General features: G+C 40.6%; 1 protein-coding gene and 1 pseudogene across 3 annotated transcripts in view; one reads left to right on the forward strand and one right to left on the reverse strand.

The window, feature by feature from the left end:
- XPO4 (exportin 4) overlaps window positions 1-15,905 on the reverse strand; it is a 133,510-nt gene extending 117,605 nt beyond the window's left edge. For 2 of the 3 annotated variants that reach the window (XM_054587978.1, XM_054587977.1), the window contains exon 1: window positions 15,318-15,409. In XM_054587978.1, coding sequence (XP_054443953.1) covers window positions 15,318-15,386 — 69 coding nt within the window. In that variant the 5' untranslated portion in view covers window positions 15,387-15,409. Of the gene's footprint in view, window positions 1-15,317; window positions 15,410-15,808 lie in introns of those variants that run through there. The other variant, XM_054587981.1, reaches the window with a different exon arrangement.
- On the forward strand, window positions 1,241-1,959 carry LOC129082317 (14-3-3 protein zeta/delta-like; annotated as a pseudogene).
- Window positions 15,906-24,633: the final 8,728 nt, after the last annotated feature.

Consider the following 24,633-nt stretch of genomic DNA (forward strand, 5'->3'; position numbering starts at 1 on the left):
GGGTGTACATTGAGAACCCAGGCTGGGTGATAGGGGAGGCTGTGCCACTCGACCCTATAGGACACCTACTACTTAGGCCATACTACTAACACAGGGAGTCACAGCAGCTCTACCTAATACAGAGAAACTAACACAGGGAGGCTGCCAAAATGAAGAGACAAAGAAACATGGCCCAAATGAAAGAACAGAACAAAATTCCAGAAAAAGAACTAAACAAAATGGATACAAGCAATCTACTAGATGCAGAGTTCAAAACACTGGTTTTAAGAATACTCAAGAAACCTAGTGAGGGCCTCAACAGCATAAAAAAGAATCAGTGAGAAACAAAGGATACACTAATTGAAATAAAAGACAATTTACAGGGAATCAACAGTAGAGTGGATGAAGCCGAGAATCACTTCAATGATAGGGAACATAAGGAAGTAAAAAACAACCAGTCAGAACAGCACGAAGGAAAAAAGAATCCAAAAAAAACAAGGATAGTGTAGGAGGCTTCAAGTATACCAACATTTGCATAATAGGGGTGTGCCAGGAGGGGAAGAGAAAGAGCAAGAAATTGGAAAACTATTTGAAAAAAAATAATGAAAAGGAACTTCCTTAATTTAAGGAAGGAAACAGACATGTAAGTCCAGGAAGCACAGAGAATCCCATACAAGGTGGATGCAAAGAGGACCACTACAAGACATATCATATTTAAAATACCAAAGGTTAAAGACAAAGAGAAACTCTTAAAAGCAGAAGGAGAAAAGCAGTTAGTTACCTACAGAGGAGCTCCCATAAGGCTGTCACCTGATTTCTGAACTTTGCAGGCTAAAAGATATTGGCAAGAAATATTCAAAGTGATGAAAAGCAGAGACCTACAGCCAAAATCATTCTACCCAGCAAAGCTATCACTTAGAATTGAAGGGCAGATAAATATCTTCCCAGACAAGAAAAAGCAAAAGGAGTTCATATTCACTAAACCATTATTATATGAAATGTTAAAGGGACTTATTTAAGAAAAAGATCCAAACTATGAATAATAAAATGGCAATTAATACATATCTATCAACAACTGAATCTAAAAAAACTAAGCAAACAGGAAGAACAGAGGTAGAATCATGTCATGAATATGGAGAGTGTGGGAAGGGAGTTTGGGGGAATAGGTCAAGAGGTGAGGGGATTAAGAACTACAAAATGAAGAAACTACTGAGCCCCCATTGTTCTGCCGCCACCTACTCAGGTCACAGAACATCCAGACATGGATAAAAATGAGCTGGTACAGAAGTTCAAGCTGGCAGAGCAGACTGAGCAATATGATGACATGGCAGCCTGCATGAAGTCTGTAATTGAGCAAGGAGCTGAATTATCTAAAGACAGGAATCTTTTCTCAGCTGCTTATCAAAATGTTGTAGGAGCCCCTTGGTCATCTTGGAGGGTTGTCTTGAATGCTGAGCAAAAGACAGAAGGTGCCGAGAAAAAATAGCAGATGGCTCAAGAATACAGAGAAGACTGAGAGCTAAGAGATATCTACAGTGATGTACTGTTGCCCTTAGGAAAGTTCTTGATCCCCAATGCTTCACAAGCAGAGAGCAAAGTCTTCTATTTGAAAATGAAAGGCTACTACCATTACTTGGTTGAGGTTGCTGCTGGGGATGACAAGAAAGGGACTATGGATCAGTTACAGCAGGCATACCAAGAACCTTTTGAAATCAGCAAAAAAGGAAATGCAACCAACACATCCTATCAGATTGGGTTAGGCCCTTAATTTCTCTGTGTTCTATTATGAGACTCTGAACTCCCTGGAGAAAGCCTGCTCTCTTGCAGACAGCTTTTGATGAGGCGATTGCTGAACTTGATACATTAAGTGAAGAGTCATACAAAGACGGCACGCTGATAATGCAATTACTGAGAGACAACTTGACATTGCAGACATGGGATACTCAAAGAGACAAAGCTGAAGCAGAAGGAGAAAATTAACTGGCCTTCAAACTTTTGTATGCCACAAACAAAATTTACACAGTACACCATTTGTTACCCATGCTGTCCCACAAATAGTTTTTTGTTTATGATTTATAACAGGTTTATGTTACTTCTATTTGAATTTCTGCATTTCCCATGTGGTTATTATGTTTAATATTAGGGGAGTAGAGCCAGTTAATATTTAGGGAGTTATATTTTTATCTTGAGGTGGCCAATATGGGGATGTGGAATTTTTACACAAGTTACAAATGTTTGGCATAGTCCTTTTGGTACAGTGTTGTGGTTTGACAAGAGCCAGTACTAAAATTGCTTCCATGTCTAAGCAAAGAAACCTTGCCTACATATTGGTTTGTCTTGGTGGGAAATAAAAGGGATGACTGGTTCCAGTCACAGGTATAGTTGTTGTGGGTACTTAAAGTTTTGGAGCACTTAGAAGGCTGTAGGAGGAATGGATGCCCCATGGATAATGCACGTTGAACCATGTGTCTATCTGTGGAATACTCAGTCTCAATGTGCATACCTTTAACTACAGCTGCAGAAGTGTTCTTTTAGTTGTGACAGAGCTTACTCTGGATAAGGGCAGAAATAGTTCACATTCCATTATTTGTAAAGTTACCTGCTGTTTGCTTTCATTATTTTTACTACACTCATTTTATTTGTATTTAAATATTTTAGGCAACCAAAGAACAAATGTACAAGATGCAGTAAAATGAACTGCTTCATATTCATTACTTTATGTATATGAAGCACAGCAGTAAAACAAAAAAAGCCCCACATGTATTTAATTTTTTAGTGTCTTCTTTTTTTCCTTTTGTGATTTGCTTTTTGATACTTGCCTAACATTCATGTGCTGTAAAAACAGTTAACAGGGAAATGACCTGCAATGATGGCTAGCTTTGTTAATAGCTTATGAAATTTTCATGAACAATCTAAGCATTATTGTTAAGAACACATGTATTAAGTTCATATAAGTGGAATAAAAGTTTTATGAATGGACCTTTCAACTACTTCTCTACAGCTTTTCATGTAAATTAGTCTTTTGGTCCTGAATCTTCTTTAAAGGAAACTGTACGGTTTTGGAAATTTATTCCTTATCCCCTTCTTGGCAGCTAATTGGCTTTACCAAGTTTAAATAAAAAGTTTATCATAACAAAATACTACAAATAGAACTACTGTTCCCAACCACATCCCATGCTCCTCCCCTACATCCCAAGGGGAAAAAAGGTAATTTTCTAAAGGTGTGATTGATTGGATAAAAGGTAATGTGTTCCATTTAAAATTTTAGTATATGGTTTTTTCTAACTTCCTAAGTCAGAATGTTCTTGACCCATCATGACAATTGGGTAGCATATCTGTAAGTTTTGTGCTTCCAAATCACTTCTGTTTCTAAGAATTTCTTGACACTCTTAGAGGTTGCCTATTTGTCAGGTGCATAGGATTACTTTTTTAGCCTTCTGTCTTGTCACCAACCATTGCTGGCCATGTACTTGGGGGGGGGGAAGCTGCATATTTCTGGCTCTACTCAGTGTTTAAAGATCCCCTGCTTCCTTTACTTGCATCCCACAAACTATTTCCCTCACCCTATTTACTGCAACAAGTCTCCTTAGTTGTGTTACCTCCCTGCAAAACTCAGCCTGAAAGGTCTGTCACTGGCTGCTTTAAAATCCTTCTTTCTCTTTTCTTTAAATAATGGGGCTAAGTTATACCCAAAGCTCACCCTACAATTTCCTCGGATCCTTGCAAAAACACCAATCAAAAATACCATTTTAAAAGAGGTGTATTTTTTCCTTTTAGAATGTAAGCTCCTCAAGAGCAGAAACAAAGTTTTCTTGTATGTTCTGCTGTGCCTAGTACACTGTAAATGCTCAATAAATATTGATGAAACTTTTAATAAGGGTGAGAAACCAAAACCCCAAATACTATTTTGTTGCTTGTTTTATTATGACCTCAGATTAATTGGGAAATATCAGCCCTTTGGGACAGCTGACTCAAATATTGCATTCAAATAAATGTACAATAAAGGTCTTGGGTCTTTCCTTTCAAGGAGAAAATATCTCATGCGTTTGGGACAACATCATAATGCATCTTCACTCACAGCCCTTTTTTTTTTAGTGACTTCTCCTGACTTCTCCAGGCCAAGGTCATGAAATAATCCATAGTTTAGGAGAAAAGCTAAACTGACGAGATGGATCTCTTTCAAGTAAATTATGAGTAAAATCTACAGCTTGTCACATTTGCCTATTTATGTGTGTCAGTCATCTAATAAACTAATTTGAGTCTGAAATAAATTGTGTTAATACTTCATTAATAATAGGTGTTCAGATGTTTCTACATAGTAGTTCTCAACAGATGATTTCAACCTGGGATTTTTTGCACCTTGGATTTGAAAAATAAAATTTTTGTGATTTATTTCTTTAATCCCCCCCGCCCCCGCCAGAAAACCCTACAAATTGGCAGTTACAGAATAGCCATGGGGATATAAAGTGCAGTACAGGAAATGAAGTAGCCAAAGAACTTATATGCATGACCCATGAACATGAACAAAGATATAGGGATTGCCAGAGGGATTAGCAGCTACTCAGTGGAGGGAAGCAAAGGGAGAAAATGGGGGCCGAGGGGGAAAAATAGGGGCAACTGTAACAGCATAATCAATAAAATATAATTTAGAAAGAGAAAAGTAGGTTCATATATATAACTCAAAAACACAAGAAAATCAAGACAATAAAGAACTCTGTTTATTGTTTAAACGAATGAGATATAAATACTAAAAAAAAAAATACAAACCTAAACTTTTCCATTATGGTGTCTCTAAAATCAAATTGCACCCTATAATTTGATCTATTCCCCTAAAAAAGACAGTGAAAACAAACTTCCTTCAAAATCACTCCACTATAATGTAAACAAATAAAAGTGCAGAAGGATATGGATCACACAATCTCATTTATGTAAACAAAAATTTATTTTAAAAAATAATGTATGGATTCTCTATATGCTTAGAGGTTTTCCCTATAGATAGGGAAGAAAGTCACCTCTGAAGAGAGGGAATAGTAACTTGGGGAACTTTTATTTTCCTGTTATACATCTTTCTGCACAGCTTGAATTTCTTACTTTTCAGAAAGGTCTCTTGAAGATTTTATCCTTAAATCAAAGGTAATATTTATAGCATATCATTTATGCATAAATCCTATATAAAAGTATAGGAAAGTATATAAAAGTATAAGAAAAAGTGTCAAAGTACATTCAAACTTGAGGTGGATTACTTAGGGTAGAGTGGGGGGAAGGGAGAGGAGGGAGATTCACAGTTTATTCAGTATATTTGTTTCTGGTTGATATACTATAAAATAATATGTTCCAGTATAGCTCATAATTAAACTAACATAAAATGTAGCTACAGCACCAAGTTTTCAGGTCTGTAAATGTAACCTGCTAAATTCTTAGTCAGAGAAACTCTAATTAATGAGAATGTGTGCACAGACCTGAGGTCGACATAACTTTCTCTAGTATGTACTTAGTATCTTCTCAAAAATGTACATTAGCTCGACGGGGCAAGATGGCAGAGGAGTGAATGGAAGTCACGCTGACCTCCTCCCAGGACTAATCTGGAATTACAACTAAATTCTGGAGAAATCACCCAGAACTAACAACTGAACAATAGTAAGAGAGAGCCTTACAACCTCAGACAGACAGAAGATTCAGCTTTAGCACAACCTGACTGGTAAGCAGTGCGGTGGAGACTCGAGAAGGCTAGTTGGGCACCCAAAGGCGGCAGCACCAGGGGGGATATTTAAATGGCCAGATGGATCCCCCTAAGGAGAGCGGGGTCTAAACCATAAGTGGGGATCCCCAGACAACAGCACCAGAGCCCAAAAAGTGCACAGATAACAGCCAGCTGCGAAAAGCTGCAGGTTTGCTCTCTGCCAGAAATGGGCTGCTAGAGATGCGAAGAGCCGTTTAAAGGAACAACGCATTAAATTTCTTTTTGTAGCCAACTACCCTGGGCTGAGGGAAAAGCAGGGGCAGAGTGGTCTAGAGATGCCTGAGGAGAGACTGGAGAAAGAGTCTTCGGGGAGAGAGCTGAGGAACTAGCCGGTGGGATCCCAGTGCTGACTCATCCCCCATAAAACAGCAGCCATCTTGCTCAGGCAGGATACTCCCGAGTGGCAGCATCTTCAGAGGAAATAGCAGCCCGATCCCTAGAAGGCACCCTGCTCCATCCTGTGGTGGCAAAGCCTGACTGCTGAGTACTGAGTGACTAGACTGACAACTGAAGGACACAGCCACAGACAGTAGACTCCTGGAAGTCTCGAACACACTGCCTAAGGTCAGACAGGGTCAACATCTGACATCATCAGAGGCAGATCCAGAAAGAAAAAACAGGAGTAAATACTAGAGACTACTGAGATGAAACCCACTGTGGTCTTCTCCATAATTGGTGATATTTTCTTTACTACACAGCTTTTTAGCATTCATTTCAGGTCCATCAAGTTTGTGCATATTAACTCATTAGATTTTATACTAAGAATTTATTAATCTGCTATCTTACAACAGTCTTAATTTCTTTACAACCTTATTAATATTGGTTCATTTGCTGTTGATAGTGGGATTGCAGGGGGCAGTTATTTTTGTGGATGTGGGTTTGTTTCCTGGGCTTTGTGGTTTTCTTCTGGCAGCACCTGCATAATAACACATAAGATTTGGTGGGAAGAGTGAGCCTGAGTCAAGCTGCTGGAGGGTAGGACCCACCAAGGAATGACCAAACAACAATCAAAACCCAATTACTTCCAGACAGCTAAAATAAACGACATAAAAGGCATCCAAAGGGCACCAAGATCAGAAGATCAAAAGAGACTGCACCACTGAATCCCACAGGTGTCTTACCATAGAAGTTCACACCACAAAATCAGGAAGGCAAGACAGACCAATTTCAGAACCACAAACAAAAAAGAATCTCACAAATGATGGGAAGACAAAGAAACACCCCCCAGTCTAAAGGAAAGGAGGAATCCCCAGAAAGAAAACTAAATGAAATAGAGACAAACAAGCTATCAGATACTGAGTTCATAAAAATGGTTCTAAGGAAACTCAGTGAGCTCAAAGAGAATTACAAAAAGAAACTACAGGAAAACTAAACTGCGAGGAACTTACTGCAAACTATGTCAGCTTGAACATGGACAGCGAAACTATCCACAAGAGGCAAGAGGAAATAAAGAATACGATCTCTAAATTGAAGAACACAGTAGAAGGAATCAAAAGCAGGCTAGATGAAGCAGAGGATCGAATCAGTGAGCTGAAGGACAAGGTAGAAAAAAGCTCCCAGAAGAGCAAGAAAATGAAAAAAGACTCAAAAGAATGAAGAGGCATTGAGGGAAATGCAGGACAACATGAAACATAACAATATCTGTATAACAGGGATACCAGAAGGAAAAGAGGAGGAGGAAGGGGTAGAGAACCTGTGTGAAAAAGGAATAACGGAAAAGTTCCCTAATTGGAGAAGATGAAAAGTCACACAAGTCCAGGAAGCACAGAGGATCCCATTCAAGAGGAACCCAATGAGGCCCACTCCAAGACACATCATCATTAAAATGGCAACTATCAAACACAAAGAGAGGATCTTAAAGGCAACAAGGGAGAAGCAAGTAACAACATACAAGGGAGCCCCAATATGGCTAGCAGCTGACTTCTCAACAGAAACACTACAAGCCAGAAGGGAATGTCAAGAAATACTCCAAGTAATGAAAAGCAAATGCCTGCAACCAAGACTACTCTACCCAACAAGGCAATTAAAATGGAAGTCAAAAAAGGACTTTCCCAGACCAAAAAAGGCTAAAATAATAAACTTCCACCAAACCAGCACTGCAAGATATGCTAAAGGGACTGCTTTAAGAAGAAAAAGAATGCAAAAGAGGGGAACAAAAGTACAAAGACAAAAAATGAGTTAAGTACCTATCAATAATTTTTTAATGTAAATGGATTAAATACTGCAATCTAAAGACACAGGATAACTGAATGGATAAGAAAACAGGACCCACATGTGTGCTGTCTACAAGAGATCGACCTCAGAACAAAAGACCTACATAGACTGAAAGTAAAGGGATGGAAAAAAAATATTCCAAGCCAATGGACAGGAAAAGAAAAAACCACGGTAGCAATACTTGTATCAAACAAAATAGATTTCAAAACAAAGGCCATAAAAAGAGACCCAGAAGGACACTTCATAATACTCAAAGGTGGACTCCATCAAGAAGACATAAACATTGTAAACCTATATGCATCCAACATAGGAGCACCCAAATATAGCAGGAAAACATGGAGGACTTGAAGAAATGTATAGACAGCAACACACTGATAGTAGGGGATTTTAACACCCCAATGTCAACAAAGGATAGATCTTCCAAACAAGACATCAACAATGATACTGTGGACCTGAACAACGCATTAGATCAAATGGACTTAACTGACATACATAGAACCTTCCATCCCAAAGAAGCAAAATACACATTCTTTTCAAATCCACATGGAACATTTTTAAAGACAGAACATGTGACAGGACATAAAACAAGCTTCAACAAATTCATGAAAATTGAAATCATAGCAAGCAGTTTCTCAGACCACAAGGGCTCGAAACTAGAAACCAACCTCAAGGAAAAAAACTCAAAAACATTCAAACTCATGGAGACTGAATAGAATGCTATTAAACAATGGGTCAATTTTAAGATCAAATAAGAAATCAAAATGTTTCCAGGAACAAAAGAAAATGAACACACAACAGTCCAAAACCTACAGGACACAGTGAAGGCAGTCCTGACGGGGAAGTTCATAGCAATACAGGCTTACCTAAAGAGGACAGAAACATTTCAAATAAACAACCTAACCCTACAGCTTCAAGAACTGCAGAAACAAAAACTAACAAAGCCTAGGGCAGTAGAAGGAAGGAAATAACGAAGATCGGAGCAGAACTGAATGACACAGACTAAAGAACAATTCAAGGGATCAATAAATCCAGGAGCTGGTTCTTTGAAAAGATGAACAAAAATGATAAGCCTTTAAGCAACTCTCAAGAAAAAAAGGGAGAGAACCCAAATAAATAATATCAGAAATGAAAGATGAGAAATTAGAGCCCATCCCACAAAAATACAAAGGATTGTAAGAAATCACTATGAACAATTATATGCCAAATTTGAAAACCTGGGTGAAATGGACACAAATTTCTAGAAAAATATAACCTTCCAACACTGAATGAAAAGCAGAAAGCCTGAACAGACCAATAACAGGTGGGGAAATTGAAGCAGTAATCAAAAAACTCCCAGAACACAAAAGCACTGGACCAGATGGTTTCACATGAGAATTTTACACAACACTTAAGAGTTAACCCCTGTCCTTATCAGATTATTCCAAAAAATCCAAGAAGAGGGAAGACTCTCAAACTCTTTCTACGAGGCCAGCAAAATCCTAATCCCCAAACCAGATAAAGACACAACAAAGAAAGAGAACTACAGGCCAATATCGCTGATGAACAAGGATGCTAAAATCCTCTACAAAATATTGACAAACCACATCCAACAATACATTGAAAAGCTCACCCACCATGATCAAGTGGGATTCATCCTAGGGATGCAAGGACGGCACAATATTCACAAATCAATAAATGTAACACATCACTTAAACAAAAAGACAAAAATCACATGATCATATCAATAGCTGCAGAAAAAAAAACATTTGATAAGGTATAGCACCCATTTATGATCAAAACACTCGGCAAAGTGGGAGTAAAGGGGGCATACCTCAACATAATAAAGGCCATATATGAAAAACCTACAGCCAACATCATACACAGTGGGCAAAAACTAAGAGCTTTCCCACTAAGATTGGGAACATGACAAAGGTTTTCTGCTGCCACCACTTCAATTCAACATAGTATTGAAAGTCCTAGCCACAATGATCAGCCAAGAAAAAGAAATAAAAGGCATCCAAATTGGAAAGGAGGAAGTAAAACTGCCATTGTTTGCAGATGACATGATAGTGTACATAAAGAACCCTATACCCTCCACCAAAAAACTACTCCGCCTAATAAGTGATTAGGCAAAACATGAGGATACAAAGTCAATATTCAGAAATTAAAGGGTTTTTGTACAACAACAATGAAATATCAGAATCAGAAACCAAGAAAAAAATCCCATTTCCCATAGCAACAAGAAAAATAAAGTACCTAGGAATAAACTTAACCAAGGAGGTAAAAGACTTCTACACAGAAAACTACACAACACTGAAGAAAGAAATTAAGGAAGACACAAATAAATAGAAGCATATACTGTGTTCATGGATTGGAAGAATTAATATCATAAAAATGTCCATACTACCCAAAGCAATTTACAGATTCAATGCAATCCCTATTAAAATACCAATGACGTATTTCACAGATATATAACAAACATTTCAAAAATTTATATGGAACCATAAATGACCCCAAATAGCTGCAGCAATTTTGAGAAAGAAGAACAAAGTAGGAGGGATCACAATACCTTACATCAAACTCTATTACAAGGACATGTAATCAAAAGAGTCTGGTACTGCCATAAGAACAGACACACAGATCAATGGAACTGAGAGCCCAGAAAGAAATCCGTATCTTTATGGTCAATTAAGATTTGACAAAGGGGGCAGAAGCATAAAATGGAGTAAAAATAGCCTCTTCAACACATGGTGCTGGGAAAGCTAGACGGCTACTTGCAAAAAATTGAAATTCGACCACCAACTTACACCATACACAAAAATAAACTCAAGATGGATAAAAGACTTAAATATAAGTCACATCACCATAAAAGTCCTAGACGAGAACATAGGCAGAAAACTCTCAGATATTCCACACAGCAATATTTTCACCGATATGTCCCTGAGAGCAACGGATGTAAAGGAAAGAATAAGCAAATGGGACTTCATCAAGATAAGCAGCTTCCGCACAGCTAAAAAAAATCAGCAAAGTAAAAAGGGAACCATTCATATGGGAAAATATATTTCCCAATGATACCTCGGACAAGGGTTTGATCTCCAAAATATATAAAGAACTCACATGACTCCACTCCAGGAAGACAAACAATTCAATTAAAAAATGGGCATAGGACCTGAACAGACACTTCTTCAAGGAAGCCATACACAGGGCCCAGAAATATATGAAAGGATGCTCAGTATCACTAGCCATCAGAGAAATTCAAATTAAAACCACAATGAGATTATCACTTCACACCAGTCAGAGTGGCCATCATAAACAAATCAACAAATATCAAGTGCTGGCAAGGCTGTAGAGAAAAAGAGAATGCAGACTGGTGCAGCCACCGTGGAAACCAGTTTGGAATTTCCTCAAAACGCTAAAAATGGAACTGCCTTTTGATCCAGTGATTCCCCTGCTGGGACTATACCCTAAGAATCCCCAAATGCCAATTCAAAAGAACCTATGCACTCCAATGTTCATAGCAGCACAATTTACAATAGCCAAGTGCTGGAAGCAATCTAAGTGCCCATCAGTAAATGAGTGGATCAAAAAACTATGGTACATTCACACAACGGAATACTACGCAGCAGAAAAAAAGAAAGAGCTACTACCCTTCGTGACAGCATGGATGGGACTGGAGAGCATTATGCTAAGGGAAATAAGCCAGGGGGTGAAAGACAAATACCATATGATCTCACCTATAAGTGGAATCTAATCAGCAAAACCAACAAGCAAGAAAAACACAACCAGCAACGTTGAAAGAAAAAACAAACTGACAGTAACTAGAGGGGAGGAGGATGGGAGGGTAACAGGGAAAAGAGGGTGAAAGGTAGAGTCAAGGAACATGTATATTGGACCCATGGAGAAAGTCAAAGTGGGGAAGGATTGAGGGTGGGAGGTGGGGGTGGGTATGGGTGCTGCAGGGGAAAGTGGTGGCGGGAAAATGGAGACAAATGTATTTGAACAATAAAAAAATAAAAATAAAAGTAAGTGCACCATTAGGTATCTTAAGCAAAAGCTAGAAACTAGAATCTCTTGGAAAAGAAATTTTCAAGCTCTATTTGAACACTGTTCCATTTGCACAATTTTCACAATACATCACTGCACTTGCATAGTGTTATTCATTTACAAAAGTCCTCCCTGGTTCTAGTTTTTTCACCTTCGAATTTCTTTTCTAGTGTTCTGACCAAATTGGTTCAGTTGGTTGAGCACCATCCCTCAAAGTGAAAGGTCACCAGTTCTGTTCCCAATCAGGGCACAGGCCTAGATTGCAGGCCTGATCCCAGGTCAGGTGCGTGCAAGAGGCTACCAATAGATGTTTCTTTCCTTCCTTCTCCCTCTCCTCACCTCAGAATAAATAAATCTTTTATAAAATTTCATTTTCTAGCAAGTAACCTGCCTTGAATTAGAAGATTAACTAGTATTCTGTTACTATTTTTCTGGGGGGACTCACTCACATCGAGACCTATAAATCCATGAGTATAAAAAATATTCTAAAGGGTCTGGTCACCATGGTTCAGTTGGTTGGGTGTCAGCCCACAAACCCAAAAGGTCACCAGTTTGATTCCTGGTTGGGGTACTGGCCTGGGTTGTGGGTTCGGTCCCCAGTCAGAGCATGTACAGAAGGTAGCCAATCAATGTTTCTCTTTCACATCGATCCTTCTTTCCCTTTCTCCCTCTCTTCCCCTCCCTAAAATAAAATAATATAAAAATTTTAGAAAATACACTGAAGGGCTAATGTACTACTTTACCTGGCAGCTCATCCAATAACCTGAATAGAATTGAATTTAGATGTTCAGTCAAGCCAACTACAATATACAAAACCACATTTTAAAATTTCCATCAAGTGATAAAATGTAACATTTATGGTATTATACATGTGGACTCTAAGAAGCAACAGGGTTCTGAAATGGGAGTCTAGAGCTCTGGGTTCTGGATTAGTCTTATCACTAATTTGTTCCGTAACCTACCTTTGGCAAGTCACCTCTACCTTCTTGAACCTCAGTTTATTGTAGAATGCAAGGGAGAATGCTTTACTAGGCTCTTATATTTCAACGACTCTATCTCCTGAGAGCACCTGATAAAAACCTATAGACTCTATTACTAAAAATGTATGTTTGCACCCAAAAAATTTGCTTTCAACTTTCTTCTGATATCCTAAGATCTTTTGTATGAAAAGATGTCTTATTATTGTTCTACACACTAGAACTCTTCCACTGATTTTCATGAAATATACCAAATGGAAAAATTAAGCAAAAATAACTGAAAGACATCACTATTTACTTTGAATCCCAAAACATAGTAAGAGCTAAAATATAAAACAAATTTCTGTAAACAAGGTTTCCTCAGATAGATATCCACCTCACCCACAGGTGAATAAATGAAAAAAATCACCCACTCTTTTTTGTAATATTCTAATGCTCAATAAGTGAAGGAGATTTAATAATCTTAGCCACCCCCCAAAGGAATTAATTTTCCTGTTTTCTGGTCCCATTATTCTATAGGTTAAGAACCACAGGTTAGTTAGTAACAGCCAGACCTGAGTTAAGAGTCCCCACTCTACCACTTCCCTTGAAGATTTGGGTCAATTACTTAGCATCTACATGTTTGACTCTATAAAACAAAAATGGAAGTACCTCATAAAATTACTGAGGCAAAACATGCAAAGTGTTTGGCACAGTCCTTCATGCATAATAAGCACTTAATAAATGGGAACTATTTTATTAATAATAAATTGGAATGCAGCTGTCATACTGAGAAATAAATAATGCAGTGACTGCTACTCTTACACATCTTTGGTACATATTTCTTATTTGTACGTAGAAATTTATAAAACAGAATTTCCTCTTTTTAATAACATTTCTTCCATACTCTTCTCAGGAAAGATTAAAAGTATGTAAACTTCTATCTATGCGACATTTACAAGAGGTGGTGAAGTAGAATGGAAAGAAATCCAGCTTTACAGCAATAAAGTCTGAGTTGTAGACCTAATTCAGCAGCTCAGTAATTATGTAATCCAGGCCATATAAACTCTCTCAACCTTGTAAATCTGTTGCAAGGAGTACTGAGTATGTAAAGTATCAAGCACAATATCTGGCATATAATATGCACTCAATAAACAGCAATTATAATTATTATTCTCAGCTACCCCTCATACGTGATAAAAAGCAGCTTTGCCAGGGAAGAACGAAAGCACAGGCAGGCACAAATCCTGATACTCAGGCCAATGAGGAAGGACGCTGATTTTCTCTTATCAACGAGAGAAATTAAAGCTGTGGTTTTTGGGTTACATATTTCTTCCAGAGTCTAATGAAAATGGGGCTCCTAGAAAAATTTCCCCCGTATTTAACAAAATTCTTTATGTCAGGAATCTTAAGAACCTTGTATTAAGACGGAGACTAGGTAGTCTTTCCTGGACTTACCTGAAAGAATCTGAAAACGTTACCTACTCAAATTTCGTGACAAAATGATTCACTTAACTTTGCTCAGAATGAAGCAAGTAAATTTCTTTTAATTAGACTTCTCAATTTCATGAACTGTTGTCGTATGCGAAAACAAATCTTCGTAAATGAAACTACAAGCTGTGCTAGAATTAGTTCAAATATCTTTAAATGTGATGTTCGAACACATAAACCTAAACACCGAACCAAAAGGATAACAAACCTGGCTGCGGTCAATTCTTGGAAAGGCCAAATCAATTCAAAGAATTAAATGAGTTTCTAAACAACCCCCCCGGCCCCGCCTCAAAAAAAGACTTCCTTGTCTACAAACAAGGAAGTCATAATTTAAAAAACAAAACTGACCTAGCAAATACACAGTTTATCGAGTGAATGAATATAACTTATCCAGACCTCTCCCTGCGAGGAATCCTTTTTTACCCTTTATTCTTCCCAAACTCCCTGGGTGAATAACCCACTTATTGAACTGTTTAACATGTCGCGTCAGAATTAAGTGGACGCCCGAACCATTGGGTACCTGACAAAGTTTGGGCTCAAGGTCCTTGGTCCCAAGGAGTCCCCTCCCTCCCGCTGCCGCCCTTCCACGTGCTGGCGATGCGGCGGCCCCGAGGCAGCTGCAGGCCAGGAGACGCACTTGGGAACCCAAGGCACCAGAGGTACTAACAGCACCAGGCCCTCCCTCCGGTCCTACGCCCAGGATGCAGCCAGTGCGGCGGACCCCGAGAAACACTCATCCGGCAACCGTACAGCCCCGGGATAGACAGCTCAAAAACCGGGGTCAAGCAGCAGAACAGTGGCATAAAACTCTTGTACCACGCCACACCACCGCCTCCCTCGTGGGCCTCCAGGCGGCCCGGCAAGCGCAGCGGGACCAGGGAGGCGGGGAGGCTGGGGCGGGGCAGCACGCTCACCATCAGAACTTTGGCCGCGTTCTCCAGCTGAGAGATCACTTCTGGGGGGCCCAGTGTCGCCGCCATCATGGTCTCTCTTCAATGACGCGCCATCCAGTGCATTCTGGGAACGGCGCCACTGTGGACCAATTGGCGCACGCCCCGCCCCTGAGCTCCCTAAGCAGCTCTGTAAGGCGGAGCAGGGACAGGGTGTGGGCCAGGCGCCTGGCCCGGGAGAGCTAGTGTGGTGACAGGGAGGCGGGGACGTGGTCAGAAATGAGATTGCGCAGGGCCTGCGGTAGGGAGGGCAGCCGTGGCTGCGCAAGCGCACTGCTGGTTTTCGGGCTCCGGTACCTGGCTGCACTGCCTGCGGTTCCCTGTCAGTGACTCGGAGCCTCGAGCAACCGCGCAGACGCTGGTTGCCTCCTCTGTACCCCGATCCGCACTGCGCTATGCCCCGGGGAGCCTCCTGGGAGCTGGATCCCAGGGCACCCCCCGCCCCCAGAACGTACCTCCTGTGTCCAGGCTTCCGTGTCTCGGCCACAGCTCCGCACTGCAGAAGGCCGTGATGAAGGCATTTGCACTACAAGCTGCTGACACTCCTGCAGGGAAAACCCATCCTTCTCGCTAGCTGAGGCTCTCAGACCCCGGGTGACTACCTGTTTATTTCACCAAGTGAGAGCTCGCGGCCTCCAGGCCTCTAGCTTTGTCGTGTTTATGGGATTCATCATGTTAATCCTGGATCTGTGTGGAGAGACCATTGGAGTCGCTAGTAACACACCTCACACTCCTTTAGTCCGCTTTACAACGATCAGGCACGTGGTCCTCAGAACAGCCGAGTCAGCTTTTCTGACTGCTACAAATGGGTTTCGATGAGGGTTTTTCCTTTGGAGCTGACACTCCTGTTCCTATAAAGTCTGCCTTTGCTGCTGCTCTGCTTCCTAGGACGACAAAGTGAGGAAAGAGTGAAGATAGGGAATATATAAAATGGAGTCACTTTAACCAAGCTGCTAAAAAATTATTAACATTAGGAAGGTTGAAGCATGAGAAAAGACTCCATTCTTGTTCTAACTAGCCTGGAACCTCAGACTCTTCAACTTTTCAATCTCAGAGTCACGGGCCCTCTGACTACCTTCCTGAAGGACTCACATGTCTAGACCACAGGACCGGACCAGACCCCGTGTCCAGTATCCAGGACACCTGACATTTGACTGATAACTGTCCTGGACCAATCCTAGGGCTAAGAATGCAGTACTGATAACTCTCAAGAATGCACTTTTTTCTATACGAACTCAAATTTTCTTTGGAATACTTCTGGAGTTTTGACTACCTGTGTCCCAGGTTTGCAAATCCTGAGACCTTTGAAAAAAATCCTTGTTTATTTCAAGCCAAAGCCTCCAGGCTTCTTTTGAATTCTCTTGACAACAGAGAGTCAAATTCAGAGTTTTTAAGTTCCCTCTGTTGAAATCTACCCATAATTCTTTCTAGTTATAAGTCACACTTTTGAGGTTTTATTTTTTTTATGTCACTGCAACAAAATTGTATTATTAGCTCAGTTGAAAATCAGGTTGTTTCATTTGGCATCTCTACAACTTGAGGTGGATAAGTGAGTTAACAATTTTTATTGCTTGAGAAACAAAGTAACTTTCATTTCACTATAAAAGGGTAAAGTAAGCCAAAATGAAAGTAATGGTCTTTTTTTTATTTTAAGAATTGTGTGAAATGAAGTGGTTGAGATGACTTACAATAAATATTTGACTAAAATGTCTCTAGAGGGCACAGAGAGTAAATCTGGCAGATCAGTGGTATATCTGCAGAAGTGTAGATAAATGAATTGTTTGTGACACTGAAGGTTTGAGGCTTATAATGCCTCTGATAGGGCCTCTGCTCCAAAGCATTTGTTTTGTGCAATTATGAAAGAACTGTGTGTCTAGACACACTATAAGAGGAAGAAAAAGTATTTCACCAAACATGAGGGTGAGTGTGTTTCCTCACAAATTAACTGAGTATTTTGAATTTAGAGGCTTTATAAAGTGTTAGAGACATCTCATATAACTGGGACCCATGAATGTTAGGGTAAACATTGAAGTTGTAGAATCTCAATGTTGGAAGACACTAGAATTTATCTACTAGTTTAATCTCCCTTCCAAATTCCTGACTCCTAGGGAGGAGTAAGGTGCAGTATTGCAGCCACATGCTCTTCATATCATAAAGTAGAAAGGAAGAAATTATGCAGATTCCAATAATTTCTCATGAGACAGGAGAGAAATGTTTATGATCTAGGAAACAGAAGTTGTCTGGTTGAAATGTTCCTGAAATCAGGAAAATATAATGTATGAAAGTGCCAGGATGGCACATATCTTCGTCTTCCTCATCTCACCCTTCTGCTGGTGGGTTAGATTGTGCACTCCAAGACCTGCTTCTTTTCTGGATAGCATGTGGCTCAATAAACCCTTTCTTTAAGAAAAGTTATCAGATTTGCTGGTCAAGATGGTGGTGTAGGCAGATATGGCTCATCTCTTCACACAACCACAACAAAATTACAACTAAAATACAGAACAACCATCTCAGAACCAACAGAAATCGAGTTGAATGGAAGTCTGACAACTACGAAATTAAAGAAATCACATCCATCCAAACTGGTAGAAGGGGCGCAGACACAGAATGTGTGCTGGATAAAAGTTCGGCAGGAATATCTCTGGAGCAAGGAGTCCCAGCCCCACACCAGGCCCCTCACTGCCAGGTTCCAGAGCCAGAAAGATAAATCCCCACAACTTCTGGCTGCAAAAACCAGAGAAGATTGAGTCGATGGAAGAAACTTCTGGAGCCCCAAGCAGTTTCTCTTAAAGAACCCACACACAGACTCACCTATTCAGACTCCCTCTGGGCTCTGGCAACGGAGTGGCGGCTTGAGAGGCACCAGTGGCATGCAGGGGGGAGCTGAGGTCTCTTGCATCAAGGTGACCAGAGGCCATTGTTCCTTTTCTATGCTCTCCGTCAGCATAGCTAACACTGTTTGACTAACCTCAAAGATCCCCAGAGATTCTGCCCTACCCTAGCTGCTTTCCCATGTAATGGCCTTGGCTCCTGCCTCACAACTTCCTAAATCCTCTCAAAGAAGCAACAGCTGGCCTCAGTGAGCCCCAGGCCTGAAACTAGCAGCCTAGATTCACAGCTTGGCTTAGCCTGGAAATCCCCAAGTCCAACATAAGTAGCAACCATTTCAGATTGCTTTATAACTCAGGTAGGGTGGCCCTGGGCAAAACACAGGTGGGGACTGATTTTGGCCTGCACCACCTGGGAAACCCCAGGGTCCAGCGCACTCAGTGGAGAGCTACACACCACACTGGAGCACCATCACCCTGCCCCTGCACAGCTGATCCTCCACGGGGTGTAGAAGTTGGTGGCAAGTGGTCACAGCCTATCTTTGCAGCTGACTGGGCTGGGTAAATCCCTCCTATTGATCTGACAACAGCAACCAAGCCTCAACTACAAGAGGGTGTATTCAGCCTACACAAAGGGTAGACCTTGAGTACCCAGCTTGGGTGATAAGGGAGGCTGAGCCACTGGATCCTACAGAACACATACTACATTAGGCCACTCTACCAAGACATGGAGTCAAAGCAGCTCTACCTAATGCATAGAAACAAACAAAGGGAGGCAGCCAAAATGAGACAAAGAAACATGGTCCAAATGAAAGAACAGATCAAAACTCCAGAAAAAGGGCTAAATGAAATGGAGATAAACAATCTATCAGATGCAGAGTTCAAAACGCTGGTTATAAGGATGCTCAAGGAACTTAGTGAGGACCTTAACAGCATAAAAAAGATCCAGTCAGAAACAAAGGATACACTAATTGAAATAAAGAACAATTTACAGGAGAAACAAGACCAGAGCATATGAAGACAAGAATGAAATCAATGATTGGGAATGTAAGGAAGCAAAAAACAACCAATCTGAAAGACAAGAAGAAAAGAGGATCCAAAAGAATGAGGAGAGAGTAAGCAGCCTGTGGGACTACTTTAAGCAATCCAACATTCGCTTGATAGGGATACCAGAAGGGGACGAGAAAGAGCAAGAAATTGGAACTCTATTTGAAAAAAATAATGAAAGCAAACATCCCTAATTTGGTGAAGAAATAGACATAAAAGTCCAGGAAGCACAGAGAGTCCTAAACAAGATGGACACAAAGAGGCCCACACCAAGACACAACATAATTAAAATGGCGAAGGTTAAAGATAAAGAGATGGGAGAGTGGGTGTGGGAGAATGGGTGAGAGGTGAGGGAATTAAGAAGTACAAATAGGTAGTTATAGAATAGCAATGGGAATGTAAAGTACAGTATAGGAAAGGGAGTACCCAAAGAACTTACATGCATGACTCGTGGGCATGAACAAGGGTGAGGGGATTGCTGGAGGGAGTGGGGGGGTGCTGGGTGGAAGGGGGAAAAGGGGAAATATGTCAGGACAACTATAATAGCATAATCAATAAAATAATAATTTTTAAAAAAAGAAAGAAAAGTTTTCTATGTGGACCTGGCTGGGTTGCTCAGTTGGTTGGAGCGTCGTCCTGTACACCAAAATGTTGGGGGTTCAATCCCTGGTTGGCGCATATATGGGATGCAACCAATCAATGTTTCCCTCTCACATCAATCTCTCTCCCTCTCTCCTTCCCACTTTTTCTCTCTGTAAAATCAATAAACATATTTTTTAAAAAAAGAAAATTTTGTGAAGGTTTTTGGTTTAATAATGTCATGGGCTCCAAAAGTATTCCTACTTAATACTAATCAGAAGTGATTAATTGAGTTGTAATATAATTTCCATGGAAAAATAGGTTTTGGTTTTTTGGAGAGAGAGAGAGAGAAAGAGGGAGAAAGAGAGAGAGAGAGAGAGAGAGAGTTTTATGGAGTGGGATTTACTTTATAGCCAATGTTCCTAAGCTTTTTTGTCTTTCCTAAATTAGTGGCTCTTTGGGAACATTTATTAAGCAAAAATATAGTTACTATTTCCACTGCTGACATTCTGATGCAAAGAGAAAGCCAATTGCTGTGCAACACAAAAAATGACATTTTAAAACTAGAAGAGCATTTAGAGATTAAAGAATCTTAAGACTCTGGAAATGAAAATGCACAAGGTACTTACTTGCTTCATATCATGAATCCCACAAAATCCCAACTTTGTAAAGATATATGTCATTGCCAGAAATGCAGTGTGACCTAATGTTGAAACTGAGCTACCCTGAGCTACTAGTTAGAGTGGTGACCAACAGACATCATTGTTTCCTGGAAAAACCTGAAACACCCCTTGTTGTCCCTGCAAGTTTGCTGGGCACAGGGCATCTCAGCGTACAGTTTGCAAACCACAGCTATATACCCTTTTGAATAACTTTTGAATATAGTTGTCAGTCCATTGGAACTATGAAATATATGAGGTTTGTCAAAAAAGTACCCAGTCTTGTAATATGAAAAATAGAGACAATTATTGAAAAAGATACAAGATACAAGAAACATCGTACATAGGACAATGACGCCCCAGTCTCCTTCAAAGTAGGTACCTTGGGAACTCACACAGTCCTCCCAATTGCTGTCTTATTTTCCTGAATCTCTTCAACGGCCTAAAATCTCTTCCCTTTCAAAGCTGATTTTTGTTTTGGGAAAAGCCAGAAGTTGCAGGGTGCCAAATCTGGGCCATAGGGGGCTGAGTCACCTGGGTGATTTGACGTTTCACCAAAAATCTCTGCACAAGATGTGACGCATGAGCAAGTGCATTGTTGTGATGAAGCTGCCAATCACTCGTGGCCCATAGCTACGGCCTCTGAATCATCCAAATAGTTTCTGTGGAGGAATGTTCAAGCTTAATGCAAAATCTGATGAAGATTTGTTGCTCTACTTGCTCAGTAATTTTGAATGTGATGGGCACACAATGTACATGCTCACTCAACAGCATCAACTGCCCCCACTGACTAGTACAATGAAGTCATCATTATTCACACTTGTGCATTCCAGTCCATTCTCCTTGGCTGCCAGATCACTTTGATGTTACACAAACCATTCTCATTATATTAACAACAGGTGTACTTTTCCTGGACAGCCCCTGTATATCTGTGTATCTCTCCTCTCAGTACCTTTGTCCCACTGGTGGCCAGTCCAGTAGAGAAATTTTGAGCAGATTCTTTAACCTTGGCTGCAGGCTGCCCAAGTGCCTTGGTGCCTGAAGTGGGAGTGGGTGGAGGAGGCCATCAGTCCCCCTTTTCCTCTTTCCTGGCAGCTCTGATATTGAAGAAAGTTTGGGAGACAGAGTTCTCCCTATGTGACCACCTGTCAAGTGTAGATCCAGACCTGAAGCTTGTAAAAATTTATAAAATGTTGGAAACCCTCAAAATGGAAATGAGTTCATGCAGACAAAGTTCCTGGGGCTTTATCTTTACCTCATGATAGGTTCCCATTTATTGTTGGTCATCCTACCTCTCTTGCTAATGCCAACTGAGCTCTGTAAGGTAGCCTTCAAAATGCTGAGACTTGCATGGGGAAGGGTCTTTCAGATGGCTCTGAGAGGAGTGAATCTATACAGTCCCCCAACATGGGAGGTCCAGATCCGGACTGGCCTCTTTATACCGGCTCTGCCTCCCATGGTCCTCCAGATTGCCCACTCCAGCCCAATGGGTAATCTTGTCAGCTTCCTTGGGTCCAGTTGTCACCCACAGAGTCCACTAAGTCTACACAATCTTACCTCACCCAAGGGGAGCAGTCCAGACAAACAATTTACTGTGAGCTCCTCCACCTTGCTCTCTCACCATCTCTACCTGGTTTTCTTCCCCCGCTTAGGGGCACATGGCTCCTGATCAGCAACACCCCTCTCCAAGCCAAAGTCCAACTGGTGAACAAAAAGGTTTATGTTGGCCAGGGAAGTGAGAAGCTTTAGAGAAGCTGCCTGGTAATGGAGTGGGCTTCCCCCGTGGCATTTCTCAGTAAGCCCACTTGGGTCTCAGAGGTTCCCTAGCAGAATGCAGAATTCTTAACATCTGTGGTCCATGGATCTGGGCCTCAGCAGAAAATCTGGAATGAAAGGAAAGTCTGTATGAACCATAATGTTGTACATTTATTCAAAGTACAAAAGTGAAATAGTTAAATAATAAAGATAACATTCACAAGAAGTGTTATGAAAACAACACTCACGTGGGACTATCAATAGACACAACCCTTTCAGGAAATTCATTTGGAAATATATAATAAGGCTTTAAGCATATCCTTAAGGATATAAGAAGAGATGCAGAAAATGATTTGTGTAGAAAGACAGGCTTTTTATAAACAAACTTTGTTTTCCGTCAACCTTATTTTCATTTTTAATTTACAAGTCTGTGGAAGAACAACTTAAGACCACGTAGTGGTTGTCTTACCAATTCTGTGGTCTGAACAATGGGAGCTGCAGAGCAGTTTCAGTGGGGACAGCTAAATGGCCTTGAGGACAACTGCTCCCCTCCAAGCTAAGGAGTAGTAAGCACCAACCCATGACAAAGGAAGTGATGTGTCCACCAGAGGGAGCCATCCTTGCCCAGGAGGACAGAGGAACACTTTTCAGGTGCGGGAAAGCGAAAGGTTTGTGTTCTTGTTTTAAAAGATCACCTAAAGTTCTGTTGTGAAAGAAGAAAAAGAAAGGCTTTGCAGAGAGGGATTCAAAAATGTAGGGCATGAGTAGAGAGAAGAGCATCAAGTCAGAAATTACTGGGTTGGATCACCCAAGGCCTGGGACCTTATCTAACACATTCAGCTCAGAAGAGGTCCCACTACCTTGATTGTAGAGGCAAAGGGTGAGACCACTAGGCAGAGCAATAGTCATGAACCTGAGGGGCTTTGGGCCTGAAATCCACTAGGGGCTGAATGCCCAGCTTTAACTTGAGCAAGAGCCACTCTGAGGACAACCCTTGGCCTCAGCAGTTCCTCCCACAAGGACTCAGAGAAGGGCATGCCTGTCCCAGCATAGTCTTGGGCCCCAAAGAGATTGCCGGCCAGCAGAAGGGGACCTCCTACCCCTTCCCTTGAGAAGGCTAGAGGTCTGGTACTAAGATACCCCATCCTCACTTTTGTACATCTCCTGGGTGGGAACAAAGGACACGAATTTGGGAGTGACAGGCATGTGGCCACACAAATACACAAGTTTATACCTGGTTGGTTACCATTCTGAGTAGACTGGGCTTATCTCCTTGTCTTAAAGAAGCTATTAGGAGAGTTATAATGATGTAGTACTATTAAAATGTCTCCTATATGATTACGTGTTATACTGGCGGTCATACTACTTGTCATGTCACATTCATGAGTAATAGTTTTTATCGTCTGCTGACATCACTATCTCAATGTTCAGTCTTGTGGCAGCATTGACAAACTTCATGAAAGGTCACAACCGTGAATTCTGCAATCTCAGACTTAGAAATCTCAGGCAGTGACATGCCAAAAACAACATGGCTATTAGCAAACCTGTAATATATTCTACTTTATCAGTGGATGGCCAAAAAAAAAAAGTCTAGTGATAAGAATCTACTTTGAATCATATAGAATTTTCAATCTAAAAGTGACCTTGGAGACTCTAGAGCCCAACTCCCATTTCTTTCTTCTTATAATTATTACATAAAAGGTCACATTTTCATAGCAGAAAATTTAGAAATAAACAAAATATATAATGTAGGGGGAAAATTCAACCACAATTGCACCACCCAGTAGAGGCAACCGTTTTTTGTCATATTTCTCCTCAGACATTTAAAAATTTGATACTATTCTCCCTAAATTCCACCATTGATATACTATACATACAGCTTGTATCCTCTACTTTTTAACTTAGCAATCATTTAACTTGTCATTAAAAACTCTTAGAAAATGGGATTTCTAAAGATTTGTGGAAGGTCAATATGACATGGAGTTAGACCATATTTTTAATTCTCATGTCATTGGACATGTCATTGTTTTTAAAAAAAAATATTACTATAAATGTGGAATAAATAGTTCTGTGCTGGTTTTTGTTTTTATAAGCTCCACTTTTGTTGTTCTCTCTGCATCAGGTGAGTTGCTACCTGAATCTGTGTCTTTGGGTTGCAACTCTTTTGGTCAAATAAATGCTCTTTATTCTTTTAACAGTCTAGAATTAATTTTGGTTGACAAGGGCACCAGAGATGGTTCAAGAAAAGACCTGGAGGGGCAACATGAGGTGTCTCACATGGGCAACAATATGAGCCAAACTGGAGATGTTCGGCCTTCAAAACAGAGGCTGATGGAGAGGCTAACTCAAATTGGTCACATGGAATGCTCCAGGGCCTCAAAGGTGCAGAGCCACCTGCGAGGAGTGTTCCTG

The sequence above is a fragment of the Pteronotus mesoamericanus genome, unplaced genomic scaffold (genome assembly GCF_021234165.1).
Source record: "Pteronotus mesoamericanus isolate MK-2021 breed Mesoamerican mustached bat unplaced genomic scaffold, CSHL_Meso_final scaffold_125, whole genome shotgun sequence".
Taxonomy (NCBI): domain Eukaryota; kingdom Metazoa; phylum Chordata; class Mammalia; order Chiroptera; family Mormoopidae; genus Pteronotus; species Pteronotus mesoamericanus.